The sequence below is a fragment of the Seriola aureovittata genome, chromosome 16 (assembly GCF_021018895.1).
Source record: "Seriola aureovittata isolate HTS-2021-v1 ecotype China chromosome 16, ASM2101889v1, whole genome shotgun sequence".
NCBI classification, from domain to species: domain Eukaryota; kingdom Metazoa; phylum Chordata; class Actinopteri; order Carangiformes; family Carangidae; genus Seriola; species Seriola aureovittata.
In genome coordinates, this window is record NC_079379.1 from 3,227,768 (window position 1) to 3,249,672 (window position 21,905).

Genomic DNA, 21,905 nt, shown 5'->3' on the forward strand with positions numbered 1-21,905 from the left:
TGTGAATTTCACTGTAGAGTTAAGACATGTCTGATGATGCTGACTTGTCTAATAATAAAAGCTCAGAGGAGAAAAAAACCAACTGCTTTGACCCAGCTCTGTTAACAATTAAAAATCAATTAATTACTATGAACATTAACATTCTTTTGTTAGGGATAAAATAACAGTTTATTTGTAACCTATTCTATAAATGATGTCAGTGTTAAAATGAACCAAAAAGTGAACTGAGCTCACCCGGTATTTGTTCTCTCCGATCTGCTCCACCTGGAACCTCTTGGCACATTTACACTGGGCCACCTGCCGAGTCACCTGCACAACGCCACACAACATGTCAGTGAATGTCTCCCTGCATCCACATTTACAAACAATGACTCATCACTGGGCCCGTCCAGTGTAAATACGTGGCCCCAGTACTGCACCATACGTATCATCATACCATCTTTGGAGATGCGTACTTATGCATTTGTCTTTAGATTTTTCTTACCTCATCCTCGATCTTGTCAGCATCAGTGGTCGGTCTGTAAGCGTCTTTGTTGGGGTGAAGAGCAGCAACAAACTCGTAGTAGTCGATGTAACCGTCTCCATCTCTGTCAAAGATGTCTGCCACCGCTGTCATCTCCAGCTTACTGGTGGGAAACTCTGCACAGAAGGACAAGAATCCATATTCAATCTACAGTATATCGACAGCAAACCAACTAAATGATCTCATGTCATCACTTACTTGAGGCCAAGATGCCGTCGATAAACTCCTGGCGTGTGATCTTTCCATCCTGGTCCTTGTCGATGCGTCTGAAGAAATCCATGACACGAGACTTCTTGTGGTTCATCCAGCGCATGTACTTCTTCCTCCACACGTCAAAGTCAAAGTTGGCAAACTCTTTGAGCTGAAAGTGGGTAATGTGTGTTACACTTCATATCAGAGTCATAAAAACTGATTAGAATATATACAATGAGCTGACAGTGTTAATATGAAAGTAATACTGAGTTATTGCCAGTTGTATTAAGAAATTCAGAAAGAAAAATGGAGCTCTGATTGGCCAGGAATGTAACTCAAATACAGGTGTTCACCCAGAATTTCACATCAATTTCACTCCATCTAAATGTACAGATGTGAGATACCTCCTCCAGCCTGTCCAGGGCATCGTTGAGTTTGCGCTGGCGGTCGAGAGCCAGCAGCCAAACCTGCTGCCACCGTGCACAGAGCTGGTTGAGTCGAGGGTTTCCTCCGGGGACCTGCATCGCGGCCTGTTGCTGCTGTTGCTGCTGCTGCTGCTTGCCTGAGGAGGTTGCAGAGATTTAATGTAATACTGTGAGTAATGTGTGCATTTCCACCACAGGCTCTTATGTTATTGTCAGAAAGTAGGAGATCATAATATTTGTGCATCAGGAGGTAAACACAGGTTTGACGTACGAGCTCCTCTCCTCTCTGCCAGGCTGCTGGGAGGCTCAGCTGGTTTCCTTTTGTAGGTCTTGGTCACTTTGTCCACGTCTGGCTGCTTCCTCGTCATCTCCTCCATAAACATCTGGAACAAACACGGTCAGAGATAAACACAACTGTTAATGAGGAGTCCAAACACAGTCTACAGGTTTATGGGGCTTCATTCTATGTGCTGATGAGTGAGTGAGTTGATGGGAAACCCACCTGGTGTTCTGTGATGAGTGATTTGAGCTGTGGGATGTCTTGAGGTAGCGGTTCTGTGTCCCTCTGGACCAAAGTGGTCTCAGCCCACTGTAGCCATGACAACAGCTCCTCCAGCAGGTTGGCGTTGTTGAGCACCTCAGTCAGAGCTGTTTCCAGCCGCTGCTCGTGCTGTTTCGCCCACGTCAGAACCTGTAGAGTCAAAGTTTGATTAACAAAAGATTTCTATCGTGTTTCCCTCATGTTACTTGTCACTTGAGACAAACAAAAACAACAGCAACCCTCCACCCCTCACCTCCTCAAAACGCGCCCTGATGATGGTGATCCAGTGTTTGATGGTGGTGATGGAGTCAGGGTGACACAGGGTCAGGATGCCCTCTCCCATGCCAGCAGCCTTGTTGACATCCGCCCTCTTCTCCTCCACCGTGCCCATGAAGTCACGATGTGTGTGCAGCAACGGCTGCAGAGTCTCCGCCTCTTCGGGGAGGACGCCACGGAAACGAAGCGTCTGCTCCGCCTCCGAGAGCCACTCCAGAAGCACCTGCACAGCTGTACGAAACTCCTCCGCCTGACGGAGAGAGGGGGAACGTGAGAAAGATGACAGGGAGAAGTTTTTGACGACGCTGTGTGCTTCATCTGATGAAGAAAGTTTCAACTTGAGCAGATTCTCTCACCTGCTTGAGAGCCTGCTGGAGGCGGGTCTGTTTGGTGACCGACAGGGCACACACTGTATCCCAGCGGTTGCTTAGCTCCTGAAGCTGAACTTTGACCCACGCCGTGTCATCGCGACCGGTCTCCATCAGCTCCCGAGCCGAACGCTTCAGGGCCTGAACACTGCTGGTTCTCTTCCCCAGCTCTTTTTGGAAAGCCTGTGGGTTTAGACATAAGACAGTGATGAAGGCAGAACACAGTTCTGTCATTCAAAGGCTGTTCAACAAGGTCATTATTATCCTCTCATGCAAATCTGACAAGCACGGCTCTGTTTAGTGTACACACCTTATGTGAGTCCATGAGGTTGGACACCAGATCCAGGTCTCCATGGACGGGCTGATCTTCAGCTAGCTGAGGTTCTACCCGGTACAACCAGTCAACAAGGGCCTGAAGAGCCTCTGCAAACTGTCCTGAGAACAGCAGGGCCTCCTCCAGCTTGTGTTGTCTGGATGGAGGAGAGAAGACAATATCTCTTAATGATCATGTTTTATTTTTCATTTGATGATTCAGAGCTGTGACAGATATCTGGATAAACCCGTTTCAGTCCATATCCTTCTTCCTCTTTACCTCTCCACGCTCTTGCCACAGACGGTGTCCCACTTGTCACGGACTTCTCCCACCAGGTGATCCAGTTTCTGGGTGTCTGCAGGCAGCTGAGCCTTGTCCCTCATTGCCTTGCCGGACCTCACTGTGGTGTCGTACACAGGCTGCTTTGAGCCCAGCGCTTTCTGAAACTCCTGGATGTGCAGAAAAAGGGAGATGAGGAAACAGATTTGTAAATGGGAACATCAAAGGAAAAAAAATTGAAATACTGAACTCATGGAAATATCTGCATACATGCACAGAATAAATATGCTAATAATTGCCTATGGTACCTTGTGTTTGGCCAGTTGTACTTTGATCTTGTCTGGCTCGTTGGAGATCTCCAGCTCTGAGTCCAGTCTTTTCTCGGCTTCTTCCAGCCAGTCTGTCAGCTTCCTCCAGGCCTCGTGGAACTAAAGCAGGAGTGGGACAGAGTTTAAGTTTGATATTCTGATACATAAATACTCCCTAGCTGAGAGAGGTCGGTATAATTTCTTACTAATTTATTTACTAATACATGAAGTCGTTTGGCAAATTCTATTATCAAAGTCAAGTGCGATTTCAGACATTGTGTAAATTGATATAATTTCTATCATGTGATAAAGGTTTTAAGTCATGTTTCAAATATGAAATAAATAAACTGCACAAGCCCATCAGCTGTGAGTGTAACTGTCTGTTCTGTACCTGTTTGGCTCGTTTGCGGGCCTCATCGAGGTGTCGGCCGCGGTCCAGTGACCTCTGGACCAGCTTGTCCCAGCGAGCCTGGACGCTGAGCAGCAGGTTTTTGATGAGAACCACGTCCTGCTTCAGGCTGGCAAAACGAAGCTGAGAGCCGGCCTTCTCCAGAGCCAGGACCTGCTCCCTGTGGGTGTTCACTTCATTCACGAATACCTGGATGGAGAGAGAGGCGAGAGTGGAAAATGTGTTGGGAACAGTAAAATCTTATTCAGGGTAAGATGTGTTTACATCAACAAGAAGGGAGGAATGATGATCTTGAAACACTGTTTCTCATGACTAGATTATATTCAGTTTCTACCTTGTGCTCATCAATCTGGAAGAGGACCGTGTCCAGGATGAGGCTGGGGGGCTGGGCCATGTTCAGGGTCTGTTCAGCCTGGGTCAGCCAGTTGATGGTGTCCTGCAGAGAAGTCTGGAAACCTGTTGCCAAGGAAACAGCCTCCTCCAGCTTTCCCTGTCAGACAAAGTTCATAGAGAGAGTTCAAAGTTAACAACGATGATAATAAGATCATAAATATAGAATTCAAATCTACATTGACTGAGAAATGTGATAAATAGAACATAAAGAAAAGAACAGAGAAGGATAGAGTTAAAAAAAAAAGAGAAAAAGACAAAGTCCACGAGTTACAGTCTTACCCTGCGGTCGTCCATCTTGGTGTTGAGGCTGCCCCACTTGTTCTGCAGCATGGCCAGGTTCTGCTGGGTCTGGGTGGTACCGGGTCCTGCCTCCTCTCCTCCTCGAGCCAGCAGCATGGACTCTCCTTGATCCAGCAGGCGATGGTACTGGTCTGCTCTCTGAGTCAGCTGAGCCTGAAGCTCCTGGACACAGAGAAGACACAAACATGAACTGACTCTCAGGCATAAAGGTGAGTTTCACTGGTTAGTTTAGAACAATTGACACTATTAAACTTTCATAGTCACCATCTGCCAAATGCCTCTCTGTATAAACAGATGAGCACGTGTAAGCTAATACTCTGAGCATCTGCTCAAAACTCTGCTGGTAAAAGGTTTTATGTGCTCTTAAAATCTGTTTATGACACTGAAAATGACCTGTTGTTGTATTCATACAGTGGGAACCTTATGATGTGGAATCATTTCACATGTGCTTCTAACAACAATAAACAACAATAAAAAACTATTTTATGCAGAAACATTTCTTAGCGATGGAGAATGTATTTTTTTCCCCAACATGGGAATTACATTAATGTGTCAAGTGTTACAATGAGTTTCTCTTCTTGCTTCTAACGTGTGTATTGTTCATGACATTGTGGGCATAGAGGTGTTATGTGATTCTCTGTTACCATGTGCTGCTGTAGCTGCTCCCTGGCTGTTTCAGGGAGACCGCCTGTTGGTTTGGCGGCAGACAGCTGGCTCTCCGTCCTCCTCAGCCACTGGAGGAACTCCTCCAACTCGCCATGGAAACCTTCAGCCTACAGAGAAACACGTGTGGGAGGAGGAGGAGGAGGAGGAGGCATGAATTCATTATTTTAGCTGCACCTTAAGATTTCATGAAAATATCTCCACTATAGCTTTGATCTGCTGCTGTAGTAGAGCCCATTACTTTCAGATATCATTTCATAATAGCGATTTAACGTGTGTAATAACTGTACATCCACAAGCTCTTGATAGAAAAATTTCATCAGAAGGTCCATTTAGTAGCTGTTCTGGAGCTTTTGATTCTTTCACAAAACCTTCCTGAACAGATGAAGTTGGCAAGTCCAATTGAAAGTGGTGCTGGACCTGGTGAGATTGTTTTGACAGTTACTGTGTCCAAGGTCAAGAATGAACTTTTAATGTCAGTTTTACATCCAGGAAAAATTAAAACATGAAATACAGAACTGAATGTTAACTGTGCTGTTTTTAGATTGTATTTGTTTCTTCTCTTTGCTATAATGAGGACTGGGTTGTTGTTCATCAACAGTGTAAAGATCTAAGGGAAATCTCTTTTACTTCACGGTACCTGGTGCAGCGCGGCCTCCAGCAGTTTCTGCCTCTCCTGTGTCTTGAGCAGCAGGTTCTCCCAGCTCTGGTTGAGCTGATCCAGCTGATCCCTCAGGTGGCTGGCTTCATCGCCGGGGGACGACTCCAGCAGCTCAGCGCCGGCACTGTTCACCGTCTCCACCGTGGCGTGATGGGACAGCACGTCGTTACGTAAAACCTGGGACACAGAGGAGGGAGTCGGAGGTTAATTACACTGAACTGAATCTGAATGGTGAGAAGCAAAAGCAGAGCAGAGCTGAGCAAAAGATTGTGGAGGTTAAAATAACATAGGAGGCAACTGTATTGTATTGTGGCTGTCCAAGGAGAAGAAAACGAACCACGTTCGGGCTGTAGCACAAACAAAGGCTCACCGGCCAAAAATGTGACAACAAATTGAGTTACAGAGTCAGACCTTTTAAGGAAAGCTCCTTTTACTATATCAACCTGATCAAGAAGAATAAGGAAGGAAGGAAGGAAAAAGAAGTCTCCGTTTTTTGCACATACATGGTGTTTAGCCAGCTCGATCTCAATGGCCTTGGGGTCAGAGCTGACTGGCCGCTGTGTGTCCAGGGTGGTGTGTGTGTGGCTCAGCCAGGCCTGCAGCTCAGACAGGGCATGCTGGAACTGACCCAAGGCCAGCAGCGCAGCCTCCAGCTTGTGCTGTGGTGGAAGAGAGACAGAAGTTCGGGCTTAAAAATAGGAACTTAAATATTTGGACTGTAATGAAAAGCAGCTGTCAAATACATGCGATCCTACAGAATGCCAACAAAGACCAACATCGACAACTTCTCAAGGGAAACGGCGGGGTAAGAGCTCGAGGTCAGTCCCAGGACCATGACCTTGGAACAGTTGAGGTTTCAGTGTGTTACTCAGGGACTGCTTGGTCAAAACTGCTACCAGATGTGGTTTCTGTACCTGTCTCTGGGTGATTTTATCCCCCAGGTTCTCCCAGAGGTGGCGGAGCTCGGTCAGCGGCTCCTGGATCATGTCCCTGTCTGTTTGGTCTGACACTTTCTTCAACAGCAGCTCCCCCTGGTGGCACAGCTTCTCCATGTCGATCTGCTGCTGGTAAACCTCCACCTTGTATTGCTGCTCGGGGTGAATGGAGGGATGAGAGGAGGAGGAGGAGGAGCAGGAGGAGGTGGGAGGAGGTGGGAGGTAAAGAGAGGAGAGAAGTCTTTTATTAGTTTTTGACAAAAGTATCTTGGGTATCCAAAATATAGTTTGTTTTAGGAGATTTTTAGCTACTTCTAAAAGCACTAAGAGATTTCTATACCATATAAAAACTGATTTTAACACAGGTTGTGTGTAAAATGTGACTCGTTTTTTCAGGACTGACAGGTGAAAAATGAAAGACGAAACTCTCATGCAAACCTTGAGCTCTTCAATCTGCTGTTTGACAGTTCCCAGGTCAGTTCCCACCGTTGACATGTCACACAGCTTGATCACTGCGTTGTCCAGGTAGTCAAACATAGACTGGAAATGAACGACACAGTTGAGCGGGTGTAAAGATGACATCATTATGTTTAACAAAACAAAAGGTCAAGATTCATGTTTGGCTTCTTTGTATTTCTGATCAACAAACCTGCAGTGCGTCCTGATACTGCACAGAGGCCGTCATGGCCTCCTCCAGTCTCTCCATCCTCTCCCTCCATGTCCGATTCAGGCCTTCCCAGGCAGCGTTCATCTGAGACAAGGACAGGAGGAAGAATTATTATATTAGTGGATCAACACATCTACATTTCCATCTACTTCAGTTATCTAATGTAATCTTAATCTCTCACCTCGTCGATGGTCTTCTTGACTTCAGGTTTCTCAGTTTCTCCACAGGCGAAGATGAGGTCAGCCCCAAGGGTCCTGACAAACTCCAGCTCCTCCCTCAGGCCGTCTGTCTCCGCCTTGATGGCCTAGTGGAAGGACAGACAGACGTCATAATGAGTCGTAGACAGTAAAAAAAGCCACACTATAGACACTCCATTCCTCCCAGAATGCCACTGTTTATTTACACATCCCCTCTCTCTCTCTCTCTCTCTCTCTCCATACCTCAGCAGCCTCAATCTGTTGCTTGATGAGCGAGGGGTCCACACCAGGATCCTCCAGATCTCTCACAATGTCCTGGGAGTCTCGGAGCGTGCTCAGTAGCGCCGCCACGTCAGCCCAGAACTTCCCGGCCAGGTCCAGGACGTCGTTCAGCTTCCCCTCCCTCTCCTCGGCTCGCTGCCGGATCTCATCCCACAGAGAGCGCAGGCGCAGGAGGCGGGAGCGGACGGCTGGAGGAGAGAGGGGGAAGGAGTCAAGCATTAAACAAGCTGGTAGAGTTAGTGGGAGCACACTGGGCACACTGGGAAATAGTAATAAGTCTAATCTGGGAGTTCAAATTTGTAATAATGTAATAATGTTGTCTTTGTTAGAATTTGCCGTCCAGTCCCGGTTAGTGAAGTCTGTCATCAGTCCACTCCCACTCCCGCTGCACACTGGGCCATTCATTCTCATGACGTGTGGAGGGCCGGAGGGCATCAAAGCACCAACTTCTTTTGCAGAGAAATTTAACAAAGACGAATGTGTTTTGTTTTGGTGATGTGGTGGCGTTGGAAGAAATATGCTGTTCCAGACCTGACTCTGTCTGCCCACTGGCCTGGTGCCAGAGAACAGAGACTTACTTTTCAGTTGATTGTTCAGTCAGTGAGCTGGTTGGACTGGAGCCCAAAATAAGGTTTTAATATTTTTCACCCAGATCACAGAAGCCTGTCATGTTTTCCTCTCTGCTCTGACTCTGTCTCTAATGCCCTGATGCCCTTTTTTATTATGCAATTTGTTGATGCCAGTTACGGCCAGTATTTTCCACCTAAATGAAAAGGACTCAGAGAAGCAGCTCACAAGTATTTTTGATAGAAAGCTTAAAACTCTTCACCTCAGCCCTTAACTAGCTCTGAAATTTTGTACTTTGCTCAGCACTTCTTTACAAATACTGTTGTATTGATGTCTCACCAATTTTATGCTTTCTATGTCATTCTTTTAAAAGCTTATTTTACTTTTCATGTGAAGCACTTGGTGCAGGTCATTTGACCTTTCAAATGTGTTGCACTTTGGATAAAAGCGTTTGTTACTTTAACTGTGCAGAAGTAGAACCCCTCACCCTGTTTAAAACCCGACTTGTGTCACATGACACGGCCTGTCTGTCAGTGTAAATATCACGCGGCTGTCATTCACTGTCAGACGCGTCCCAGCTCACTCACCCTGAGCGGCAGGATCGTCGCGAGCAGCTCGTCCTATCAGCTCCTCTCCGCGGGCGCAGAGGGCCGAGAAGCTTGGCAGCAGTTTGTCAAGCTCCAGCCCCTGAGCTCGGTGCTCCGCCAGCTGCTCCCTGATCTTCTCCACCTCTGCTGCCACTGGGGGAGGCTGTCGCAGCCGCTGCACCGCCCCCTCCAGGGTCTCCAACAGGGGATCCATCTTGTCATGAAACTGAGGACGGAAGGAGAAGCGGAAAAAAAAAGTTATGAGGGGGCGGAGAGTATGCTGAGGTGGCTGGGTTTGGGTTTTTGATAGCTGGGTGACATTTTGAAAGTAGGAAAATACTGATATATTATGTGGGTGGTCAGCCATCTGGGGCAGACCGTATTAACTTCACACAGAGTGAACACAGAACGAATAAGAGAAAATTCTCATTAAAACCTTGCAGTTCCTCTATGTAATATCTCAGTATTTCACTTTCATCGTGTCATCCAGGTTGTGTAACTCTGACAAAGCTGGACTTGATCTACCACACAAGAGGGAGCTATTGACACAACAGAGTCCACTCTAAAGGACCCAGGAGACATTTTGGACTCATTGTGCAATTTGTACTTGAGTGAAATTAAATTGTTTGATCACAACATAACACAACAAGTTTCTTCTAACCACAAGAAGAAGATTCTTTTGATACAAACTGGTTTCAAGGACCTGAATCGAGCCTAGTCTGAGATAAAACCATGAAAAGTGGAAGGCAGGCCTCAGTTTGAGACTAGGCTTCATTCAAGTCTACAGTCCTACACCACAGAGAACGCTAACAGATGTAGTTCAGTCTTATGGTCACTCAGGATCGGCCCACACATGATTCAGATCAATGTTTAAATCAATAAAGCCGTAGTTCCATTTAAGTTAAGTGGTTTTGAGAAGATTTTAGAACAAATCTTTTAATACCTGTAAGAGAATTCATTCTACTTATCAATACAAAACTGTATTTCCATGATATTTTCCCCATGAATGAAGTATCCAGTGATATTCAAGGTAGGGAATTTAAGACATTTTTGTCTGGTGAGATCAGTGCTGGTACGAGATTATGGCTTTACTGATTCACGGTTTGTTAGTTGACCAAATCATGTGATGTAACCGCAGCCTGAGCGCCAGTTTGATGTTGTCAGTCAGTCTTACCTCTACCAGCTGGGTGATTGCAGTGAGCAGTGACCATGGAGAAAATGGTGGTGGGAGGGGGTTGCAACACACACAGCACATCCACAATGAACGAGGGATGGGATGGAGGAGGGAGAACGGGTTGCAAGGATGAGGGGTGGTGAAGATGATGAGGGAGATTAAGGTTAGGGTCAAAGATGAGGGAGGAGAGACAGGGAGGGAGATGGTTTAGGATGGAGTGAGGGATAAGGACAACACAGAAGTGCAGGTTGAGGAAGAGAAGGATCAATACATGGATCAGTTTGTAGGGGGGCGGAGGGTGGAGAAACAATATAATGAGTTAAATCAGAGACATGCATACAGTACAAAATGTCAGGCATTATCGACACCAGAAACACCCACGACTCAGTGATGTCTCATGAAATGAAGTGCAAAGAAAACTAACACTTAAAGAAGACGAGATGGAGTCTGCATAATAGAGTTTATAAGTTAAAGGTATGTTTTTCCTAAGCAATAAAACCAGAGTAAAACACTGGCTGATGTTTCTCTTTCTAATAAGATATAAAGTTTTTGAAAAGCAAAATACAAAAATACAAGAACTAAATAACGATGAAACTTAACTTTAACTGAACTTGTTAACGTGTTACACAATAAATCCTCATTATCATTTACTGAAAGCAAGCAACAGAGACAAAAACAAAATCACATTAAATCTCATGCTGTTTAGTAATCACATCAGGCGTCATTGTTTTGTCTGTGGCAGCAGACACTAAATAACAAGCTATTAACAGACCAACAAACAGCATTTATAGACTATTTTTCATCCTCACCGAGAGGCAACACAAAATGTCATTAAAGTTTATTGAATTCAGTTTTAAACCAGTCGTATCAAAGGCTTCAAGCACACTAAATAATAAGACTTATTAGACCCACGTCTGCATTTATAACAGTGAGTGAAATAGGGAATTCGTCGCCTGTGACGTACCTGTGCGGACTGCGACACGGCTTCGTCTAGTGCTGTAGCTCGACCTTTCACCTCCTCCTTGATGGCCAGGTAGCGCCTCTCTGCGTCACTGTAGCGCTGCGTCACTGTCGCCCCCTCCTGGAGGCTGAGCTCGGCCAGCTGGGGTCCGATCTTCAGTAGCTTGTCGATGTGAGGTTTGTGCTCTGCGATTGACTCTCTGAGCAGCTGCAGAGGAAATTAAAGAACATGAACATGGAAATTAAGTAGATTTTTAAATTATTAAATATAATGAGAGGAAAACTAAAACAGCATCAGGATTTTGTGTCCTCTCTTACCCTCATCTGGTCTTGTTGCAGTCGCAGAGCATCTGTGTCGATGGCTGGTGGTGGCAGCTGGGTGATGAGGGTTTCGGTCTCGCCGAGCCACGGCTCCAGTTCCTCGTAGGTTTCCCAGAAGCGAGCCACCAGAACCTGGGCCTGCTCCAGAGCCGAGAACCGCTCACTGTGGCTCTGACTCACTGCGTCGTAACGAGCACTCAGAGAATCTGTCTTCACCTGGAGAAGTTAACAAAGACATACAGATGTTAATGTTACTGCACTTTCCACTGAGGATTAATTATGATGATCCTAACTTTACTTTATCCTCACCTAGTCTATCCCTTACTAAGGTTATCAATGTGCACAAACTTTAATTTCTCATGTTCATGCTCTTCCTCATAATTCTCCATCATCCATCATCCATCAGTGACGTACCATCAGTGCATCCCTCTGGGCTTCACTGCATGTTTCCAGGATGTCATCTCTGGTGCTGAGGAGCTGATCCACAGTGTCTTTGTGTCGGATGATGTCGATGTTGAAGGCCCTCTGCACCTGGAGCTGAGCCACCGTCACGTCCGGCTCCAGACTCAGGGGCCCCAGAGACGCCAACTTGCGCTCCGTCTCCCCGACCCAGGCCAGCTCTGCATCCACTGCCTCTTCATACTGAGGGGAGGAGGTGGGGTGTTTTAGCAGCACTCACAATATAACAGAATCCCAAACAGTTAACCAGCTCAGCGTTTATGTTCACTCATGTTAAACTGCCTGCAGCACCTGTTGTGACCTCTGGATGGCGGCTTGCACCAGCTGCACACGCTGAGTGATGGTTTCATCAGCCTGCCGATAGCGCTGGTTGGCGTCAGCGACAAGTCGGTCCAGACCTTCACGGGCTCGCCACGGCACCAGGTCCAGCAGGGCGCTGCCCACCTCGTTGACCGTGTCCAACACCAGACGCTTCTCTGCTGAAACTTTCTTCAGCTCCTGTGAAAGTGAGGGATTCGTTTTAGAAAGTAAATCCTGTAATCAGATGGAAAATTAGCTCAAAAGACTTTTCAAATAAACTTCATGTACAAATGTAAAAATGCAATTAACTGAACTAAACGGCAACAAGTGTATCACAGGGTTTTTTTGTGGTGGCTAAAGCTGCTTTACTTTTCGAGTGTGGCACAGTGGAAACGTGTTAAATGGTAAATGTTGAAAAATTAAATGGAAATAATCCTTTCAATAGCTTTTAGAAACTGTTATCGAGTTCCCAGAAATCAAGGTTTCTATGGTAACTCTACTGTGGGAGGTTAATATTGGAACGGCTGAAAATGTCATTCCAGACAGGAGTTGTCATCAAATAATATGCATCATTTTTTCTATTCTAGGAAAATCCTTTAAATCTGTAAAATACGGATGTTTAAATCTGTAAAGTTTTATCAAGTTGTTAGCCAATTAACCTCGTTGCATCCCATCGTTCAAGTGCCTCAATCAATCATTTAGTGAAGCAGGAGTCACATGATCCAAACGGCTGAACAGAACTAAAAAAGGTAGAAGAAGAGCTGCGTCTCTGACACTTGTGTGAGAAATGTGGTGTGTTAAAGAGAGCAGATGTAAAGGGCGGATGTCGAGTCTTACACTGTGGCTCCAAACGCTCACTTTGAACCAAGTGACTCACAGTCTGAGTTAATAATATAGCTGGAAGCGATGAGTGTAATGTGAAATAGAGTGAGACATACAGCACACCATCACATGCAAGTACTATAACTCTAACTCTAAACTGTCTTTAAAAGCCTGAGTGTTCAAATAAAGGTATTTCAAGGACATGTTAGTTTTAACTGAAATGTTTTCATTTAAAATAAATAAATAAATATATATATGTGTAATTTTGGAAATAAACAGATATCAATGAATATCAATGAATATTAATCTTCATGTCTAATTTTCTTAGTTCCTCAAAAACAAATCTTTTGCGCATCCCTCTTGTACACAAACATAATCTTTATCTATTCTCCCACCTTCTGTCTCTCCTGATAGGCTGGTGAGGCGTCAGGTTCCACATTATTGAGCTCCGCCTCCACGCCGTCTAGCCACTGGTTGACGTCGTCGTGCGCGCTGGCGAAGCGCGTGGAGAGTTGCAGGGCCTGCTCCAGGGTGCGGAGGGCCTTGCTGCTGCTGGCTGTCATCTCAGCATAGCGAGACTTGATGCCGTCCAGCTTCTCCTGGATCAGCAGAACCTCCTCACCTGCAGGCGCACACACAGGTCAGTGTGAAGAGATGCAGACACACAGGGAAGGTTTCAACTATAAACCTTGTGGTGAAGAAACATTTTTCTAATTCTTAAAGTCTTCAATGTTTATAATTTACCTTGTGTTTTCAGTGTGTCAAAAGTGCGATCTGATTTCTTCCTAATTCTTATATTATCTCACAATATATAATCATAATATCGCATATTAAAGACATCTCATTAAAGACAATCTCACAGTATGTTTGGGTTGACAGCACAGCATTCCTCTCATCACCATGATATTTGATATAAATATGACAGTAAAAACACAAAGTGTATTCATGTAGATGCACAAACAACTTGCTGATAGTGCTGCCAGTCAGCATGGCTAATATCTTGATATGTGAAGACAAACACAAACCACATGTTACAGCTTGACTCACCACGGATCTAAACGTGTGGTTTGGATGTGAATCTATAAAAACTAAAACACTGTTTGACTGTGTGTTTCTGTTACTAAGCCTCGTGTGTGTGTCTTCACAGACAACAGACCCAAAACAACACAACTTATTGAATAAAGAGAGCATTTCCCCCCCCATGGGAGAATGAATGTAATGCAGGTACAGCTGAAGTTACACAAGTTGCTTATAATCAAAATACAGAAAAGATGCATTCAAGACAAACTGTAAAATGATCAAAGACAACACAAGAAATCTGAAATATCTTCTTGCTAAGAGGAAACAGACAGAGTCAGGTTTGGGGGAAGATGAAGTGGGTTATCTGATATTACCTGTGGTCTGTTTGAGTAAAGCTTGTCCATTCTTGATGGCCTGGTCCACTGTCTTCTTCCGGCTCAGGATCTCTTCATTTAGAGACTGAGGGAAGAAACAGAGATAACAGTTTCCCTTTGTGCTACAAAAATTCAATCTTAACTACAATGTGCACATTGTTGGGAACACTTCAAATACGTTCTAGTGATAAAACTGCACCCAGTGTGTTTCAAATCTTTTCTTCATGCCCATAAGAAAAAATATTACATTATCAAATTACATTTTCAAAAAACAAAGTTCCTAAGAACTGTTCTCATGTCTAATGAGCTGAAGGACCTTAGTTGTCATTCATTGTGTTGATGAGGTCGTACCAGAGTGAGTTTGTGCTGCTCGGCCAGCAGCTGAGGCTGGTAGCTCTGCACAGAGACCTGAGCCAGTCTCTGAGCCACCTCTGCAAGCCAGTTCAGCACCTCTACCTCCTCCTCCCCAAACAGCTGAGCGTTGGCCAGCGCCTGCTCCAACAGGCCTGCCCGCCTGGAGCACCAATCAGCGAGCTCCGAGTGACCTGACCTCACCGCCCCCACGCGCTCGCTCAACCAATCGCGGTCTGCCGCGCAACTGAGCGGCGTCAGCGATTGGCTGAGGGCCTCGAGGTGGTCAACCTCGGCTTCTCGTGAGGACACGTCATCTTGGAGCGCCTGGGAAGTGCATGTGTGTTTTTGTTTGGTTGTGTGAGTGTGAGTGTGTGTGTGAGTGTGTGTGTGAGAGAGAGAGTGAGTGCGTGTGTGAGTGTGTGTGTGTGTGTAATGGGAAGATGAAGGGATGTTGGATAAGAAAAGCAAAACAACAGAAAAACAGATGGATAAAAACTCAAAATATGAGCATGCAAATGACAAATCATAGAACAACAGGAAATCATAAACATCAATGATGAATGAGAAAAACAACTTAAAAACTTGACACAACTGAAATGAAAACAAGTAACTCAACTTGACAAGAATAAATCAAGACATGGACTTGTAAGAAGACGTGTTTGGGTTGTAAATAAACGCTCTGTGACTCTTGTGCCGTATTGTTCTTCTTCCAGCACTGAGTTACATCATGGTGGGATAGTACCTTGTGCTTGGTGATCTGCTGCGTGATCTTGGCCGTCTGGGTTCCCATGGGCTCGGCGGAGCTCAGGCGTCTCTCGGTGGTGCTCAGCCATTCTCCCAGTGGCTCCAGGGCTTCATGGAACTGAAGAGCCAGAACCTGCAGCTCCTCCAATTGCCTCTGCCTGAGGGACGAGCATCTCACAGTGTATATACAGATAGCAGAGGTGTGTGTGTGTTATTGTTTATAGAAGTGTGGTGTTTTTATATCACAGCCATGAAAGTGTTGTAAACATTTTAAATGATGTTTCCTCTTTTCATGAACACACAGATCTGCTCTGTTGCTGTGTTCTGCATGTGTGTTGTAAAAGAAACTCTACTTTCCCTGGTGAACAGAATCTCCTCTGAAATGACTTGTCGACCACAGAAACCAATAGTAATGATACAATTCTTTCTTTAAATATAGAGGAGTTGTACAGAGCCACCCGGAGATGAAATGAGAAAACAGGAAATAACCACAAGACAACATGCTGTTGAGGTAAACCACTGATTACTTTCCCCAACCACATGTTCACAGCTAGACAGATCTGTCACGTTCTGTTTCTGTGATTTTATCTGTGCTGAAAGGACACAATGGACAGATCTGATGTTTTTAAAGTGTCTAAATTATCTGAAGAGATTCTCAGGGAGGCCGCGAGTGCCATACGATACCTCAGTAATTACAGGGAATAAGTACAGGGAAATTCCTCTTTCTTTTCTCAGTCCTCAGGGAGGTCAGAGATCAACTTAGAGACCCAGGTCCTCCCCACCCTGAAAACCCCCTGCATTGTAAAGGAGACTGACCTGCCGCTGGCCTTGTCCAGGAGGTCAGTCCATCTCTCTGCCAGACTGTGGAGCTGAGTCTGGATCTTCTCTCGGTCCTGAGTGTCCGCCGTGGCCGCGATCCGCTCTCCTTCAGCGCGGATCATCTCCACCGTCGGCCGGCGGTCATCTAACAATCTCTGGAGCAGCTGGAGGAAGAGAAATATATAATATTTAGTCTAACATAACACAATTAGATGTAACAACAACACAAACCGCAGCCTCACTAATGACTATTAAATTAAATCAACAACGCTCTCAAAAATGATAACCTTCATAAAGTCAGGATTTATTGCAGAGTTGTTGAGTTAGACTGAATTAGTTTAGCGAGGTGCACCTAATAAAGTGTTGACTGAGTGTACGTTGCCTAATTAAATTTGATAGAAATCTTTTTTTCTGTCAACACATCTACACAAATTTAAGATCTAATCCCTCTATGTTTGCAAATAGAAGCGATGTTTACACAAATCAGAAAATGTGCTTTGGAAAAATAAGTCATCTCTGCTCTAACAAGGCAGAATAATTCTTTTCTTTACTGCATTAGTGTCTGAGGCATGGAATACGTTCACTGTTTGGGAGAATTTATCATTTTGCTAAAACAAAAGTTGACACGTTTTCCATTGCCAACCTTCTCTCCCTTTTTACAGGAGCTCAAACAAAACTCATCAATAATTAGCTCGTTAAACCTTTTATCAATGTGGCATCAAAGGACTCAGGTAAGTGCATATCTTTTAAAAATTCAGTTTTACTTATGAATTATTAAACATTTAATTAGAGTAGGTGAAACCTTTTAAAAGTTAGATACAACAACAAACTTTTATTCACCTTACAAAAAAACAACACGCATTAAACAGACTTCCTTCCCTCTCTCTCTGCTTCGAGTTCAGCTCTTCTCCACAGTTTACTCTCTTTTTCAGCCAAACGCCGACAACGCTCTCCGTCACGGATGTAAACACGTGTGATTGATTGCTGGCCAAGACTACAGCACTCTTATGTGCACAAACACAGGAAGTGTATGTTGGATAAACAGGGAAAACTGTGAGTGTGTCTGAAAACAATACAAATCCACCATACGTGCGTGTGTGTGTGTGTGTGTGTGTGTGTGTGTGTGTGTGTGTGTGTGTCTGTTTTTATGCCAGTCTGACTGGCAGACGGTCAACTGGGACCATTCGGATGCCAGGCAGACGGATCATTGAGTGTGTGTATGTGTGTTTGTGTGTGTACTTGTCATTCAAATATCTATTGTTAGTGGTTAAAGGACACTGAGGACATCTGAATTAAATCAACCTGTCTGACAGATAGAAGAATGTTTCTCACAACAATGTTTGGAAAATAAAATAATCTAGAAAAATGGAAAGTTAAAATTCAAATCCACTCAATTTATTCCGACAGGACACTTCAAAGACAGAAGGAAGTGGGAGGCAGAAGCTAAGAGCTTAATGATCAGCGCTTCAAATCCCCAACATGGAAAATATGAGCAGACTGAAAAACACACATCAGAATGTGCCCTCACTGCCCTGAAGTGAGACATTTAAGCTGCTTTAAGTGCATCTCACTGTTCTCTGTTGATACCGTTTCATTGCGTTATTACACGTGAAAGTGGATTTTATTTTACACCTTGTCGTCCTTTGTCGTACCTTTTGTTCTTGGATCTGGGCCTTGACCACACGGTACTCGGCAGAGGGAGGTTTCTGATTGGCCACCAGCTCCTCTGTGTCGCTCAGCCAGCTTAGCAGAGGCTCCAGAGCATCCTGGAATTTCCCACAATGCAACAAGGCCTCCTGCAGTTGGGCGATCCGCTCTGCCACCTGAGAACAGGAGAGTAAAACCCAAAGCTTGAAACTGCGAGAAACAGGAGGCGCGGTGCTGTTCTCTGTTTTATACATCAGTGTTACATGTCTCCAGGTGTTGCACGGGTGTCAAGCCGTACCCGCTTGTTGAGGGAGTTCCATCGGAGGTTGGTTGTCTCCAGGTCGTGCTCCAGCGCCTGGGTGTCGGTGTGTTTTGCGGCGCTCTGGATCAGACCCTGACCCACTGCGTTGACGTGCTGCAGCTTGGGTTGAATGCTGTCCACCTGTTCTCTCTCCACAGCCTGGCAGACGGAAACAGACAGACAGGGGACGTCATTAATTGATCGGCTGACTCACTCATTGTATCATTAAAGAACGAATAAAAGGCAAGAGAAGAAGAAGTATGCATGAGGAGAAAGTACAGGAATACACCAGTCAGCGGTCAGAAATACACCACACATTCAATCTGCGTGACGACAAATGGGAGTGAATTGTCCCACATTACGTTCCTACATATAGAAGCGAGTGGATATTAGGAGGTGAAAGACAGACAGAGGGATGTGCAGAGATAAGAGAGGAGTGGGAGACAGGAAGGGGGCTGGAGAAGTGAGGGTGGAGGGAGGAGGAAAAAAGAGGAGGGGGAGAAAGGGGATTATGGGGATTAGAGGGCTTGACGAGTAAGGGGCTAGCTGCAAAAGGCTGAGTCGACAGCACACACACATTGTAGAGTACACTAACACACTGCATGGGTGCACACAACCTTCACTTAATCACACACAAGCAGACACACAGACCTACACTAGCACACGCACAACTTCACTTGTCTGGCCACATTACTCACACACACACGTCACAGCGGAGGGCTGGAGCCATCTTGTGATGACAATAGAAGCAGCCATCCGACAGTAAACACAACCAGACTTGACTTCCCTGGACGAAAAAGAGCAAGCAGCAGCCAACACAGCTCCTCTCTCACAGTAAATCTGTGTCGCTACTGTATCCAAAAACACACAGCAGAGCTTCTCAAAGCTCGGTCCGGGGCCCTACTGGGGTCGTTGGGGAGATTGTGGAGGTCCAAATCGACTCAAAGGACTATTAATATTCATACATACAAAAATTCATCTATTATCATTATTAAGAATCAATAAGTCATTTATCGAGTAAGAATACCACGTATCCGCTGGTTCTAGCTTCATGAATGTAAGAATTTGCTGCTTTTCTCCATTTTATTTAATCATGAATTGAAAATATTCGTTTTTTTTTGCAAAAGTGATAGCTCTTTCATAACATCACTTATGACACTTTGTATATCTGTCATTTTGTGGATTAAGTGATCAATAGAGAAATCTATAAAAATGATGAGTTACAGCACAAGTCAATACTAAGGCCCTGTTACCAAACGGTATCACTTCTTCAACTTTACTTTATTTCATAATCTCTGACCTATAAAATGTTTTTCTAGTCTGGTTTGTTCATGTTGTTTTTCTAACGGGGTAAACAGTCTGGTTTTCACTAGACTTGTTCTTGCTGAGAGGAAAAACAACCCCAAACCAACAGCTAATGCAATAAATGTCAGAAAATAAAGTTATGCTAAATTCCTGTAAACCATCCTGATGTATTCAACAATTTGCCAAATCCACAAAACAACTTTCACAATTTCACGACGGGATTTCACCAACTCCCTGACCGAAGGGAAGACTGTAAACCACCACCAGGGAAATTCTTTTCATTTGGTCATTTCTGGGAAAAAATTCCCATCTAATGGGGGTCTCTGGCAACAATGCGGTAGGTCGCTGACATGAAAACCTTTGAGAAGTCTTGACATTCAGAATAGGCCCACAGAGGGAGAATTGGGGCTGGTGGTTTGTGATGCTGCGGCAGCCAAACCCCAATGGCCACACAAAGAGACAGAGTAACACACATGTATACACACACACACACAAATAACCAGACACACACATCCACGACACACACACGATTTTGGTAAATCCAAAGCCTGGGGAAAAATAGCTGGTGTGACATTACTGGGTGGGGGTGGGGGGGTGGGGGTGTGCAGGCAAAGTGAAGGAGAGGGAAAATGGGAAAATGAGGGTTTGGGTTTCAGTGTAATACCACTATGGCCTGGAAGAGAATCACAAAAAAGCTTCAACACTCTTGGGTGTCCAACACTGAAATAATCACAACCCACTGCACAAATCCAGCAGAAATAAAAACATCTGAAAAATTCATTTTCACCACAAAACGTAAAAGATGTTCATGTGAAAATATCTTGTTTCATGTTCCATCAAATCCCACCTACAACGTCCAACACAGAACCAGCTGACAGAGTAGTGGGGGATCTCAAAGGGGACCGGTGGACTGGAGAGTCCACATGTTTCAGCAAGTTCAAGACAAAAATGAAGCAGAGCCAGAGCATCACCAGTGAGAAACAGAAGTGTTTGACATTATATTTAAGTGCAGAATGAGTGTGAATGAGTGCTTTTCCTCCATCACTATTCAGAACACATTTGTCTGTATTTAAAAGCTTTAAAGCTTTTATGATGTGCTGTGGATGTTTACAGACCCGCTGACTTAATGCTGGAGTTACTCTTGTCGATGGAAGTGGTTGAGCTGGAACGTGTTTCTGAGTCTCTGCAGTGGGTCATAATCAAAGGCTTTACAGGTTTCTGCTCATCTGGTTTAAATATGGCATCAAACTGCAGGTTACCCACGCCAAGGCTGTGTGTGTTTGTGTGTTTGTGTGTTTGTGTGCGTGTAGTGTGCAGAAGTGTAAATCAACGTGCGTAATTATGTGTGTGAAAAGAAATGATTAAGTGCTCCACAGGTATGAATCTGTGTGCAAGATTATATATGAATGAGCAATGTGTATGTGTGTGTGTGTGTGTGTGCATGTTCCTGTCCAGCTTGGACACAGCTGTGTTGTGGTGATGGGCGTCATAGCTGCTTGGAACAGGAAGTCTGTCGGCCAGAACAACAATGACTGTAGCCATGACCCACTCCACCCTGCGCCTGGTGTGTGTGTGTGTGTGTGTGTGTGTGTGTGTGTGTGTGTGTGTGTGTGTGTGTGTCAGAGATAGAGGGGAACAGAAAAGGAAAAAAACAGGGAAAGTAGAGCCATTCATCACCTAAACATACACTGGGATGTATCTAAACATGTTATAGGTTCTCCCTCCTCTTCTTCTTTCTTGTGTCACTCTCTATGTGTTTTTTTTTTTCCTGTCTTGGTTTCACTCGCCCTCTCTGCTCTTCCTCTCTCTCTCCAGCTCAGAGTGGTTGAATCCAGCAAAGCAGAGCTCTGGAAAATGTCCCACATACTTGTCATTCCTCCCCACCTCAGCCAGCACGCAGCAACACACGCACACACTCTTGACTGAGCTAACTTAACTATCGCTACCAGGCTTGTCATCCTTCTGCCTCCTCCTCCTCCTCCTCTACCTCTCATCATGTCATCGCTCATCCCTCTACCTCTTCTCTTTCCTCTTGCTCCCCCGACCACAGCTGCCTCCTCTTTTCCTCCCATCATTCTCTTTCGTCCTGCTCCGTGTGGACCGCAAACCCACACTGGCTTTCTCACTTCAGCCGCAGATCAGTGTGGACAGGCGACAACACCGGGATGAAAGTAGATCTGACTGAAGCCGGGGAAGGGATGTGAGAGCCTGATACCGGCTGGTTACACTGTCATCAGTTAGGAAGCTGGTGAAATGCTAGAGATGATGAAAGTCAACAGTTTTCTTGAAGAAACGCAGAAATTTTCAAGAGCACAGATTTTTGTCTCATTATAAGAGTCAGGCTGTCGGTTAAATTCAGATAAGTTTGGCCAATTTTGTCCTTTTCAGTCTGACGAGTCTGACATTTCATGAGTTTGAT

The 21,905-nt window shown here is 45.0% G+C and overlaps 1 protein-coding gene across 17 annotated transcripts in view; it reads right to left on the minus strand.

Moving 5' to 3' along the window:
- Window positions 1-21,905, minus strand: part of macf1a (microtubule actin crosslinking factor 1a) — a 233,585-nt gene that overhangs the window by 12,650 nt on the left and 199,030 nt on the right. For 14 of the 17 annotated variants that reach the window (XM_056400191.1, XM_056400192.1, XM_056400183.1 and 11 more), the window contains 34 exons: window positions 18,179-18,340; window positions 17,886-18,056; window positions 16,231-16,397; window positions 15,413-15,572; window positions 14,668-14,994; window positions 14,317-14,401; window positions 13,318-13,544; window positions 12,092-12,298; window positions 11,756-11,983; window positions 11,339-11,557; window positions 11,025-11,228; window positions 8,887-9,112; window positions 7,694-7,920; window positions 7,435-7,557; window positions 7,236-7,337; window positions 7,025-7,126; window positions 6,566-6,739; window positions 6,155-6,310; window positions 5,631-5,828; window positions 4,972-5,100; window positions 4,307-4,489; window positions 3,969-4,124; window positions 3,617-3,823; window positions 3,226-3,345; window positions 2,918-3,087; window positions 2,636-2,795; window positions 2,314-2,508; window positions 1,935-2,207; window positions 1,643-1,831; window positions 1,412-1,523; window positions 1,120-1,277; window positions 722-884; window positions 485-639; window positions 235-309 (listed from right to left, as the gene is read on the minus strand). In XM_056400191.1, the coding sequence (XP_056256166.1) occupies window positions 235-309; window positions 485-639; window positions 722-884; window positions 1,120-1,277; window positions 1,412-1,523; window positions 1,643-1,831; window positions 1,935-2,207; window positions 2,314-2,508; window positions 2,636-2,795; window positions 2,918-3,087; window positions 3,226-3,345; window positions 3,617-3,823; window positions 3,969-4,124; window positions 4,307-4,489; window positions 4,972-5,100; window positions 5,631-5,828; window positions 6,155-6,310; window positions 6,566-6,739; window positions 7,025-7,126; window positions 7,236-7,337; window positions 7,435-7,557; window positions 7,694-7,920; window positions 8,887-9,112; window positions 11,025-11,228; window positions 11,339-11,557; window positions 11,756-11,983; window positions 12,092-12,298; window positions 13,318-13,544; window positions 14,317-14,401; window positions 14,668-14,994; window positions 15,413-15,572; window positions 16,231-16,397; window positions 17,886-18,056; window positions 18,179-18,340 (5,910 nt within the window). The remainder of the gene's footprint in view (window positions 1-234; window positions 310-484; window positions 640-721; window positions 885-1,119; window positions 1,278-1,411; window positions 1,524-1,642; window positions 1,832-1,934; window positions 2,208-2,313; window positions 2,509-2,635; window positions 2,796-2,917; window positions 3,088-3,225; window positions 3,346-3,616; window positions 3,824-3,968; window positions 4,125-4,306; window positions 4,490-4,971; window positions 5,101-5,630; window positions 5,829-6,154; window positions 6,311-6,565; window positions 6,740-7,024; window positions 7,127-7,235; window positions 7,338-7,434; window positions 7,558-7,693; window positions 7,921-8,886; window positions 9,113-11,024; window positions 11,229-11,338; window positions 11,558-11,755; window positions 11,984-12,091; window positions 12,299-13,317; window positions 13,545-14,316; window positions 14,402-14,667; window positions 14,995-15,412; window positions 15,573-16,230; window positions 16,398-17,885; window positions 18,057-18,178; window positions 18,341-21,905) is intronic. The other 3 variants (XM_056400190.1, XM_056400193.1, XM_056400182.1) reach the window with 1 other exon arrangement.